At 35.8% G+C, this 12,614-nt stretch overlaps 1 protein-coding gene across 2 annotated transcripts in view; it reads left to right on the plus strand.

Annotated features, from left to right (window-relative positions):
* Nucleotides 1-12,614, plus strand: part of TTC27 (tetratricopeptide repeat domain 27) — a 125,522-nt gene that overhangs the window by 12,383 nt on the left and 100,525 nt on the right. For both annotated transcript variants that reach the window (XM_064445902.1, XM_064445903.1), the window contains exons 4-6: nt 2,997-3,137; nt 5,880-5,982; nt 11,084-11,248. In XM_064445902.1, the coding sequence (XP_064301972.1) occupies nt 2,997-3,137; nt 5,880-5,982; nt 11,084-11,248 (409 nt within the window). The remainder of the gene's footprint in view (nt 1-2,996; nt 3,138-5,879; nt 5,983-11,083; nt 11,249-12,614) is intronic.

Consider the following 12,614-nt stretch of genomic DNA (forward strand, 5'->3'; position numbering starts at 1 on the left):
CTACAACCTCCTTTCAGGTAGTTGTAGAGAGCAACAAGGTCTCCCCTCAGCCTCCTCTTCTCCAGACTAAACAACCCCAGCTCCCTCAGCCACTCCTCATAAGGCTTGTTCTCTAGACCCTTCACCAACATTGTTGCCCTTCTCTGGACACGCTCCAGCACCTCAATGTCCTTCTTGCAGTGAGGGGCCCAAAACTCACCAGTGCCAAGTATGGGGGCGCTATCACTGCCCTGCTCCTGCTGGCCACGCTATTCCTGATACAAGCCAGGATGCCATTGGCCTTCTTGGCTGCCTGGGCACACTGCTGGCTCATGTTCAGGCAGCTGTTGACCAACACCCCCAGGTCTGTTTCCTCCAGGCAGCTCTCCAGCCACTCCTCCCCCAGCCTGTAGTGTTGCATGGGGTTGTTGTGACCCAAGTGCAGGACCCGGCACTTAGCCATGTTGAATCTCATACCGTTGGCTCTGGCCCAATGATCCAGCCGGTCCAGGTCCCTCTGTAGGGCCTTCCTGCCCTCCAGGAGATCAACACTTCCACCCAGCGTGGTGTCATCTGCAAACTTACTGAGGGTGCACTCAATCCCCTCATCCAGATCATCAAAGAAGATATTGAACAGGACAATGTGTTCCTGAAGTAATTGTCTAGCATATGTTTCTGTGTTTTAAGATTATTCCTGAATTAAATAATTACATGTTTTGATGGTAAGTCTGGTGAAGAATGGAAAGACTGAACACTCTAACCCAGATTTACTAGGTCAGGAACATTGTGTTAGCAAGTTTTGGTTTGTGGCCATTTTGAAATATGTGACATTATTGAGCTATATGAGATAGGTTAGACAATTTTGAATATTTAAGTGTTTAAACACAAGAAGACAAGCTCAAAATTTTCTTATTACTCTTGGCCAATGTTTTAGGGATTTCTGTGAACTTGATTCCTAACTTTTTAGCCCTTGAAGCTGTAAAAGCTGAAATATCTACTACTTTTACATGTAGCTGTTCTCTCATCTTAAAGACTACTATAGGGCAGTAAATTATGTTGTTGGAGTTCTGTGTTGATAATGCAATCTTAGAGCAGAAGTTAGCATAAACCAACATTTGTTCTTCTCTCTCAGCCAGAAGAAAAGGATATCTGCTTTTCTGTATGGGATTTGCTTCATGGAAAAGAACATGGATTTGTTAAAATTGAAGATAGCAGTTCTTTGGCCCTGAGGCCAAAGCCTCAGCTTATTGTCAAGGCTGTGACATGTCATCATCTCTTCCTTTTCCCTCCCTCATTGCCTTCCTTGTAATGTTATATTAGCTGGACTGAGCTTTCCAGTGAAAGGATTTGAAATGTGAATTTGAGATTAATTGTTTGCTACAGTGCTTAAACAAGTGTAGATTACTATAGCATAGCAAGGCTGGTTTAGAAAATGGTTCTGTAACAAAGCTTATAGCTTCTTTGCTTTCCCACTGAGCATTTTAAATACTGTCTACTTCGATTATAGAAAGAATCAAAAAGGAACAGATGGAAAAAAAGTTTAAGTAAAACTGAAAATTATATAAAGTGTCCTAGTATGTGTGTGTGGATTTAAAAAACTGAATCTTTAGAAGTACTGAATGATTAATTTCCCTCTCAAAATTGGAGTAAAGGTGTAGGAAGGCTGTTCCTTTCAGAGTCACTAGAATTGGAGGGATTTGGTACACTTCCACTTGGCAGTTTCCTTTACTTTCAAGTGGTTTGTCAGACTATTGTAAACTTTGTTTTCCATGGTGGGATTAAAATGACTGCAGTGATGTCATGCAAGAATTCCACTTTGAGTGAATAATTAAAGTCCCGAGTCATTGTCTACAAAGCAAAAGTTATTTTCAGTGTTAATGCAAGATAAATAATTAACAAACTAAGCAATTCAGGGGAAAATAAACCTTAAGATTACCCGGTCATTAAAATGAGAACTAGGGGAATAACGTGGCTTAACAACTTTTATCTTTAATGTAATCTGTTTGTAAAGCTATTGAAAAGCATTTCAAATAAACTAAATGAATAACGTAATTCCTAAAAAGTCGAAATGTGATTCAAATAACACCTACCCTGGTTTTGTAGACTGAATGAGAATCTTTCTCAGACAGGTGACTTCAATACAAGCTGTCAACCTTTCCTTCTTCTCTCTCCCTTCCACTCCCTTTCCTTGTCTCTTTCATACCAATTGAAAACAAAAGCCCTACTTTTTTTTTACTTCGTGAAAGAAACCTGCCATATGAGAACCAGGAATAAACTGATGAACTGACATCTCCCTGAGTCTGAAGATAAACTGCATGAATACTTTCATTGCATTAAAAGGGGGAGAAGAATAGGTGACTGTCAGGTGACAGTCACGACTGAGAGACGGATTCCCTGAAGAGCTACCTCAAGCCCATTACGTAAAAGGGTTATTACAGGGAATGTCATACAGGAAAGCATCCAAAGCAGAGAAAGGTTTTTATTTATTGGACCAAGAGAAGAATGACTCTAATATTGCTGCCCTGATGCCACTCCACTAGGAAGCTCCCTCTGGGGAAAGTGGAAGATAACACGTATTGACATCTAGTGTATTTGAGTGCTGTAGGATTAATTTAGTTAACAGATTATTTTATTTCTGTGATTACAAATTAAATGGCATGGATTTACCAGAAGTTTTTTTCCTTAGATCTTGGGAAGGATTATATTACTGGAATGTGTTTGGGGATAGTGTTGACTGGACATATGCATATCAGGCAGGAGGAAATCATAGTCTTTCAGATCATGTTGATATGGTGTATCTGGACAGCAAGAAACAAGGCAGAATTCACCATGACTTGATAAAAGGTTGAGACTCCAGGAGGCAGTGATTTTTTCTTTTTTTTTTGTTTTAATGTTTTGAGCAGACTTTTTCCTTAAATACATGAATAGTTGTTTTTTCCTAATTCTATATTACATGACTTGTTTATAAACTTGCTTCTGTTTCCTGACACTTGTAATTTTTTTTATTCTCCTTTCAGCCAAAAATGTTGCATGCAGCTATTCTGAAGATGTTGGTTCTAGATGGTGAATCAGTCTATACCTTGACTTCTCATCCTGTTTTGCTGCTTATAGCCAGGATAATCCTTGTGAATTTAAGGCACAAACTTGTATCCCTTCAGGTAAGAAATATGTGACTAACAATTATGACTGCCAGCTACTCAATTAGTTGGTTTTCCCATTCTTTTTTCATACCTCATTGAATCATTGTAACTTCCATTTCTTTTTCTGTAGCTGTGAGATTTTTCTCCTCTAAGAATACAGTTCAGTCAAAGTGATTACAATTAAACACAAGTAACTTATTTTTAAAGATAAGCTATTTTCTCACTGTCTTCCCCAAAAGGGAAGAAAGATGCCTTCATTACTTAGAAAAAGTAGAAAATTTAATAGGAAGTAACTTTTTAAAAAGTCACATACTTAGGACATGATTTGGGCACGGAGGAATGCCCTGTAATGCAGCATACATATACTATGTTCTTTTTAACAAGCTTTGGGATACTGTTGACCATTACTGTATGAATTCTAAGCCATGAGTTCTAAATGCCAAGTTGTTTCTTTTGCTTGTCAATGTCCTCTACCTCTTCTGCAGGCATCCGTGTGGAAGCTACCTTAATTTTCTGTTGTGTTTGTACATTAAAAACAAGAAAATATGATGAACCTCTTCTCAGGGTGATTTTTGCCTCTACGTCCTCTGTAGTTTAGCAGCAGCCTGGTTGGTAGCAGGACTTTCTGGAATTGGGGGACTTGAATGGCAGCAACTTCTCTTTATTGCATTCTAGTTGAACAGAATTTGGCTGGAGATCAAAATGCCACATGGTCCCTCTTTATGCTTGGCTGACAACATCCATTCCCAGCTGAGTCTTTGTATGAGTGATGAATTAAACTGTGTGGGAGATGTTGGCTGTACTGCATTTCTGGGAGCCAAGCTCTTCCATCGTTTTCCCTGTTATTCACAGATGAGTGCTGTTGAATTTCAGCAACTGGGTCAGTCAGGGAGGCAGAAAATGTACCTGGTATAGAGAATTCCCTTGCTGCCTCCCCTGAGACTGACATAATGGGGGGCCTATCTTCTGCCCAGTGGAGGTTCAATTACTTGTGGCTACATCAAGCTTGAATAGTAGATCAAAGGCAGCAACTGGTAAAAACTACTTTCATCAACAGATCAGTGTAGCAGTTAAAGCTTGCTGTTCTTTCTTGTTTCTGCTTGATTCAAAGGAAGTCTCTTAATACCTTTGTTTCTTAAGATTAGTGAAAATAAATTTAAAACAGGGTAAAATGCTCTGAAATATATTATCTAAAGCATTAATAAAGCCATGTTTTATTAAAAAATGCTATTGTACATGGAAAATTAAACGCTTAAAAATAATCCAAAAATTCTTAACTTGGCTCCCAAAAAACTAACATTGCTGGTAGAATATTGTAGAAAGCTCAGCTGCCTTGCCTGAAACTTTATAAATACGTTCTGTCTGATTCTAATGTTTCTGAGTGGCAAGCATCAGGCCTCAGGAAATAGTATCCAGCTTAATGATACACAGTTGTGTAGGAAAATGAATACTTTGTTATATAAAGCTAAAGTGAAGTAATCTGAAACTTATTTAAATTGCCTTTAGATTTCTAAAGTGATGAAATATTGGAATTTGGCCTTTTTCACAAAGTCTATGTGGTTTTACTTTGTTCACCTTGGTATCAAAAGTCATCTTTCATTGCTTTTTGAAATAGATGCTATTATTCTTTTTGATGGTTCCTTTCTAGGGACGTTACAGTCAGCTACATGTGATTGGTTTAGATGTTTTTGCTTGAATACTGTACAGCCCTTAGGTCGGGCTGATGTAAGCATACCCATATAAAAAGTTCAGAAGATAGGTGTGTCTCAGAAGCACTCAAACATCTGTTTCATAGAAAATGATTGGCATGCTAACAGTTGCAGAATAACCAGTAAACATTAGAGCTTGTTTAGAGGTATGCCCTACAGTCACAGATGATAATTTTAAGTATCATTTTGAGAATAGAATATTATATTATCAGTTAGCTTTTCCGTGCAGTTCCACTTGGTGCAGCTATAGAGGGATAAAATATGCTTGGGACTTTTATGTACACTGTTTTCTAAAATCAGGTACTTCCTGAGCTGTGATTCAGCTCTGCTATAGAATGATTACTTAGTTCAGTAAGGTATCTGCCCTTCTGAAATTCCACATAGTAACATTAATACTTTCAGTTTTGATTGTAAGGTGTTCCCATGAGCAGTTCTGGTTTTTCACCTCTGTCTCCTTTCTACCCTCACCAGAAAAAAAAAAAGATTAAACAGAAGGGTTAAAAAATGCATAGAATGGCAACACTGGATAATCAGAAATACTGAATGGCTTCCATACAAAAAGTAACTAAATAGTCTAGGACTCTTCAGGCTGGGAAGATTACTGAAGTGTGAGATCATGGCTGTATATTAAAATCATGAATGTGACCCGAAAGAAAACAAGTAGGAAACAGCAGGCTTTTTTGGTCTTTCTGTTACAAGAATTAGGAGGTATGAAATCAAAATGGCAAGTGGCTGCTCCAAAATAAGCACACACAAGTGTTTCATTTGTCTTCTGTTCAGAGTTTCTTACTAGATTGTGGTCCTAAAGATATGCAGGGTTCAAAGAGCAGCTAGAAGAATTCACAGAGCAAAAGCCCATGAAACTCTTAGAGCACTGTAGAGCTCCTTGAATATGTTCATCTTTACGCTTTTTATATTAAAAAACGAACTATTTTGGGCTTGTATTTTTTAAAAATTAGAATTTAATAGATTATGAAATCTATATTTTAAAGTTTTTTTTAAAAAGGTTCTGTACTTGTTATTAACTTGAAGGATCTGTATTTTCTTTCAGTCGTTATCTTGGTGGACTCTAAGATATGTGAATATTCACCAGCAATTGTTAGAGGAGAGATCACCTGAGCTATTTACTCTTGCCCAGAGCTGTATAGAACAAGGTATGTTTCTAATTACTTGGTTTATTGGCCTAGAGCATCAGTTGTAAGATACCATGTGGGTGGGGAGTATATAGGCACAACTCTCAAAACGCACTGCTTATCAGGTGCTTATGTAACTACAGAGAGTAGAGAGGGAACAGAATTCACTTAAATTGATATGGACTTGTATGGCACATGCTATTTTCCAGACCCTAAGATGAAAATAGGAATATGTGATTGTAGACAAAAGTTTTCTTCCCCCATGCTTAGCACTGTTACCTTATCACAAGCTCACCTGAAGTCATTCTGTACAGTTTTCATTCCTTATTTAACTGAGCTTATTTTGGTTTGAAAAGGGAATGTCCTTGTTCTTCTCTGTCTTCATGGGGGAGAGAAACTTTCTTTTTTTCCTGTTTTCTCTACCCCACCTAAGTTTTGATATTTGTTACCTCTCTTCATTATATATAGAGAAAATAGACACCTTTGGAACTAAATTATGTAATATATGTATATATAAGTTTACAAAAGCATAATACAGAAAGTTAAAATGTCAAATATAATTATATTGCTTGGGACTTTTTCTGAGAGGATCAAACTCTTATATAGACTATTAATGTAATTTCCTGCTGCAACTGATAAAGTTGGAAAAAGGAGGCAAGCATTCATGTTCATTTGGCCCCTCATTACTTAGCCAAAGGGTTTTCATTTAACTTCACAAAAGTGAAATTTCCAACCAATTACATTTAAGAAGTTATCTATTGCATTTAGAGATGAATTGTCATGTATGTTTTATTTTTGACAAAGAAGGCAATCTTAAATGCCAAAGTTTCAAGTCTTCCCTCTGCTACCACACCTTAATGGAGCTTTTATGTTCTGAACCATTTGTAAGTTCAGACTGTGCAAATTCTGTGTAAAATGTGAAGTGGATTTTGGTCCTTGAAAAACTTCCAAATAGGTAACAAAGATGTTAGTACAGTAATGAAATTGAGCAGAGGATTTTACTGGGTCCTCCTTAGTGAAGAAGCAGCTGATTTAATACTCTTACTGGATGCTAGAAGCACTAGAGTGGAATGATTTTGTTGCAATTGTTGTGAACTACGATTTTGGGGATTTTTTTTTTAATACTTTATTAGAGAATTTTTAACTGACTTCTAGAGTTACCTTGCACAGGTATGGGAATCTTAAGATTAAATTCTACTTGTTCCTTAGTCTGTAGGTTTAAAATTTCTAGTTCTTGGAAAGTTGGAAGTGTTGCTGATTTGAGGCACATCTTAGAAAGTAATTGACAGGTGTACTTTAAGCACACCATGATAAATTAGTTGGCGTGTTAATTTATGGGCTAAGGACTGGGGATGGGGGTTGGACTTTAAGAGGTGCAAAGAATGAAATCTAAGTTACATTTTTAATTTCCAAATTAAGTTACAGCAAATTGAATTTTACTTCAAAAACGGGTGTTGTCAGTGTAGTGGAGTTAGTCTTACAAGTTTAGACTGTTTAAGTACTTATTTCGAAAATAAAAATTCCTTAAAATTCCAAGATATGTTGTAAACCCTAATCTCCCATTTACTTCTCATAGCCATTTTAAAAACGGAGTTGCATGAGGTGGTTAACTGTTCCAGAGAGGGTTACTTTGCTTAGCTTGGTGGTTAGGAGTAAGCTTTTTGAGACAAAATTGTTGTTGCTTAGTTCTAATGTAGTAAGGCTTGAATATTTGTGTGTTAGGTTGTACAGTCCTTCTAGAATGTATGTTTTCTAAATATTTACCTAAAAATATCTGTAGGTTTTAAATTATGGAACAGGTGGTGCTTGTGTGCTTCGTTCAGATAAGGAAGGTTAAGGAGATATGTTTGTAATATTTTTTTGAAAAAAGCTTAGAAACTCTTAAGTAGTTTTCTCCTCATTTCTAGACAATTTTTTGTTGTTCTGAGTGTGTGTTCCAGAGATGCCCAGCATCAAAGATATTTAGATACTAGTGGTTTTGCACTTCTAGTCAAGTACTGCAATTCGTGTTTGATAGTATGGTTTTATTATGTTAACTCTGGAGAATGCTGAGTACATGAAAATACTTCTGGGTTCTGTTAAGTAGATAAAATCTGTAATAGGGAAACTTGTAGTGCATTTATTTGACTTATTTTTTCTTCCTGGAAGTACCTAAAAACTTAGAACAAAATTGAAAGAGAAGTAATCATAAAATTAATTCAAATCCATTGACTAGGTGACACTGGGTAGAGATTCAGTTGTTTGTACAGTCCTGATCTCTGTAGAGGATGCTGTTGCATATGCACAAATACTAAAAAAGTACTAAGACTTCTGTTTCAGTAACCTGTTTTGAGACTCCTGGATATGGTTTTCAGAGAAGATGGTGTAAAGTACACTTGAATATGTAGTGAGTTTTTCCAGGCAGGTTTTGCTGCCTGCTGCCTCTAACAGTTTATTTACTTGCTAATTAAAGTCATCTGGTGTTTCAAACAAGTACCTTCATATTCCATAAATAAATACTTAATAAACCTTTTAAGTAGTCTTTGATTAAGGCTTGAAAAACCCACTTGCTTGTTCTGTATCAGCTTGACTAGAAAACTTTGTCTTAATTACTAGAGAAGACAACCTTCAAAATCAGGAAGAATTATCTCTTCTATTTAAAATATGTTGCTCTCAAGTGTAAAGTCAGCATTGTCACCTGAATAGACGACAGTTGCAATGATTCCATACTGTTCTGAAGCAGCAGTTGTGCAAAACCAATAGGGCTCAGCACAGTCTCCCATCATTTTGGCCCTGTGTCAAACATGGTATGGGATGCCAGAGGGATGTCTTAAGTTTGGGACATCAGTGCTTCTGCACAGCTACATCAATACTAGCAATGATGTGAAGCTTTCCACAAAGGTCCTTGAAGTCCCAAATGCCTAAACTTATCAAGTTTTGTGATTAGCACTGTAAGTAAATTATATTTAGATAGGGAGGAGTAAGACTTCTTGATGTCTGACTTTAGTTCATTCTAGGAAGTCTGTATGGTTTTAGCCCAAGGAATTTTATATTCAGATCATTGAAACTTGTTAGCTGTGGAAAATCAAGAAATAATGTATGGTTACAGACTAACTTTTTTTTTTCTTTGAATCAAAAGAATTCAATTGGAAAGTTGCATTTTTGTGAGGTTGGCACATGCGTACCTGCACATTCAGTATCTTGTAAGCTTTTTTGCACTGACAATGGCCCTTCAGGATTTCAAACTATGCTAAAGAGTCAATGCAAATCTGTGTTTGCATGTGTATAAAACCCCCAGGGCATTTTTGAGTGCTTTTAGTAATACCTAATAGAAAACCCCATTTTATTTTTTCCTCAAATAGGATTTTTGTCCTTTGGGAAACCATCAGAGTGGCATTGTATATGTATAGAGTGTGAAAAGCAAGTAAAGATGGCAGATGTTGCAAACCATTTACTGAAACTTTTTTTAACTCTTTTTACAAAAAACAAAGCTTTCTTTAGAAAGGCAGATATTTTATGGACCTCTAGGCATTATTATCTTTTTTGTTGTTGTTTGGTTTTTGGTTTTGTTGGTTTTTTTTTAATAAAAGAGAATGTGCTTAATGGAAACATGGGCAAAAGCATTAAAACCTCAGATCATTTCTTAATGAAAAGTATACATTACTTAAGTGTGAATTTAATAGCTAACTTTCTCAAGTTTGAAGTAATGTGTTTGAAATAGTCTTTGTGTTAAAAGCAGGGATTAAGTTGCACAGACTGTTTTTAAATAGTTCTAGTCTCTGGAGAGGTGGTTTTTTTTAAGGATTAAGTTGTAACCTGACGCATTCTCTATCCTACTTTATTTGAAAACCATTGGAGTAATATTTTTAAATTACCAATTTGCTGTCATTAAAACAAAATCTCTAAATTCAGACTTCTAAAAAAGTTAAGTTACTAGGCAGGATTTATCCATGCAAATTCTTATTTACTGAATTTAAAAAGCTGTGTAAAAATATGTTCCAACTTAGCAGCTTTCTGTATTAATAGAAAGATTTTGAGGATTAACAAGTACTCAAAAAAAAAGGCTAGGATGTTTAAGCAATAAAATCTGTTCAGCCTAGAGGTGACCACCATTCTCTAAATACAAAAGCCAAATAAAAAAATTTTTAAAAATCCTTGATAATATTAGTTTTTCCATATAGTAAGACTTTTTACTAATCTTAGTAAAGCATATTTGAGGAATTAAGCATCCATTAAGTAACACCGCATCTTGGGTACCAGTCTTTTTAGGTGTTGTGATGCTCTGAGCTTTTAAAGAACTCTATGTAAATATTTTCTGGCAAAATAAAGAACTAAAGCCCAAAGCAAACAACTACTTCCATTTAAGAATAATTCACATAAATTGTTTTCAACTTAGTGTTCTGTATTTTACTATGCAAGAATATTCTTTTGTCACTTACTGTATTTTGATAATAGAATTTAAGTATGTAAGAAACACAAATGCTTCTGTGCTAGATGAGAAAATATCAAGTCTTCTTTTTTAAAGATTTCTGATTAATTTATGAAGGTGTTTTCTCTTGTTCAAATGGGGAATATGACCTTTATCACTCAGCAAATCAGTAATTTAAAAAAAATTTTAAAAACCAATACAACAACAACAAAAACCAGAACCAAACCAAAGCAAAAACAAAAACACAAAATGACCAAACTCAAAAAACCCCACACACAAACAAAAACCTCCAAAAGAGTCCTAAGTCCCCATTCGGTGCTCAATTCGCTGGTGAAAATTTCTCATTTGAAGCCTGCTACTTAAGGAAGGAATTACATCAATATCCTGTATTCTGGTTTCCTATGTTCTTTAGCAGTCCAATCCAAGACAATTAGAGTTGTCTATTTCCTGCAAGAGCAATATAGCCCAGCTCAGCTTTGCTGTAAAATATAAGCATGATTAAACTTTTGTTTGTCCTAGTAGTAAGCCTTAGATATAAAACTTGCAAAATGCTTTAGATAGTGCATATCTTTTATACACTTGACTGTGTGGAGATGTAATGAACAACAGGTCTGCTTTAAGCGTAACAGACTTTCTCTCCTGGTGTTTTAGATGTATTTTTAAAATATTTTCCTGGACTGCACACTGATAGCTTTTCTTCTTCTTAATTTGCAGTGACAGAAGCCGAAACTTTGTTCACAGGTGGCGAAAGCTGGCACTTAGCAGTTCAGTTCCATCTTGAGTGTGCCTATACATTTTTATATTACTATGAGTACAAAAAAGCTAAACAGTGTTTCAGTACAGCTAAGGACAAAACGAAACTGCAGATTAATCTTACAGGTAAGTTTTGCTTGTATAGTCTGAAGCTGGTTGGTTGGATGACACTAACCTACTGTTTGTTGGGTTCTTTTACATATCCAAGTGAAAAAGAACTATGTTTTGAAAAATATTGTCTTTTAACAGGTAGGGCTTGTCTTCTAAGAATTAGCATTGCTCAGAAAAGAGAAAAGAAATATGCTATCTAGCTACACTATCATCCCTAATACGGGTGTCTGAGCAGCTGTGGTATTATGATCCTTCTCATGTTTCCTATTGAATTCTAGGTCTAGTTGTCTCTGTTATGGGACTCCTGAAACTAGCTGGTGTCACAATGAAAAATTTTGTTTGTTTGTAGACTCTTATAAAGAAGTCTGCATGATGATTTGATGCAGTCCTTCACCTTTTATATCACTAGCGTAGATCTACTCTGTGTAAATATCATTGAAAAGTCTCTCCCAGGACTGTTTTTATAACAGGAAATAAGTAGAAAAGACACATTTCTGATGAACAGAAATATCAAGGATCCAGTCGCTATGGAGACTTCAAAATTATCCTTTCAGAACCTAGTCTTTGGAGTCAGGCAGCTCAGATTGCTGTGTCTGCAACTTCATTTAAAATTACATGTATAGGTATGGGACTGTTTGGTCTAGCTGGTCCTGCTAGGTAATCAAAATTACGTAAGATGCACACCTTCTGTCTGTGAGAACTTTTGATTGTGCCTGAGTAGAAATGCAAAAACATTTATGTAATTTTTTTTCTGTAGAGTTATTAGTGCAAAGGACTAATAAACTGAAACTTGCAGCCTCCTTACCTACTACAGCACCGTATGTCACAAGGATAGTTGTTCCTTTATGTTTAGATTGGAGCTACAGCTACCCCTGCTTATATCCTGAGTCAGTTTAATATTTTAATTAAAATAAAAAAGACAACAGCACTAAAACAAACCCACAAACAACAACAACCAAAAAACCCTCAAACAAACAAAAAACCCAGCACCCCAAACTAAAGAACTTTTGTGGAAGTTCATGCTCATTTCTTCAAAGGTTTTAAAGGTTTATTTAAAAAAATCTGTAATGAAAATCTTGTGGCATAACATTTTTGCATAACTATGATTTGATTATATTCAATGGTGTCTGCTTAAAACATCAGAGTATTTTCCATGTATTTGTTTGAAGGAATTCCATGCATTTCAATTGATCCTACTCTTTTTTCCTATGCGCAACATGCTGTATGTGAAGTGTCCCATGTGTGGCATATAATGCAAACTTGGTATTATAACGTAGTTTTGTTTAAAACTAACCAAATTTTTCTTGATAAAAACATCAGTGCCTGTGATGATACTCAAGCTATAAAAACTTAATTAACTAAGAACAATCAGTGGCAGGTG

The sequence above is a fragment of the Phalacrocorax carbo genome, chromosome 3 (genome assembly GCF_963921805.1).
Source record: "Phalacrocorax carbo chromosome 3, bPhaCar2.1, whole genome shotgun sequence".
In the NCBI taxonomy this organism is placed as follows: Eukaryota; Metazoa; Chordata; class Aves; order Suliformes; family Phalacrocoracidae; genus Phalacrocorax; species Phalacrocorax carbo.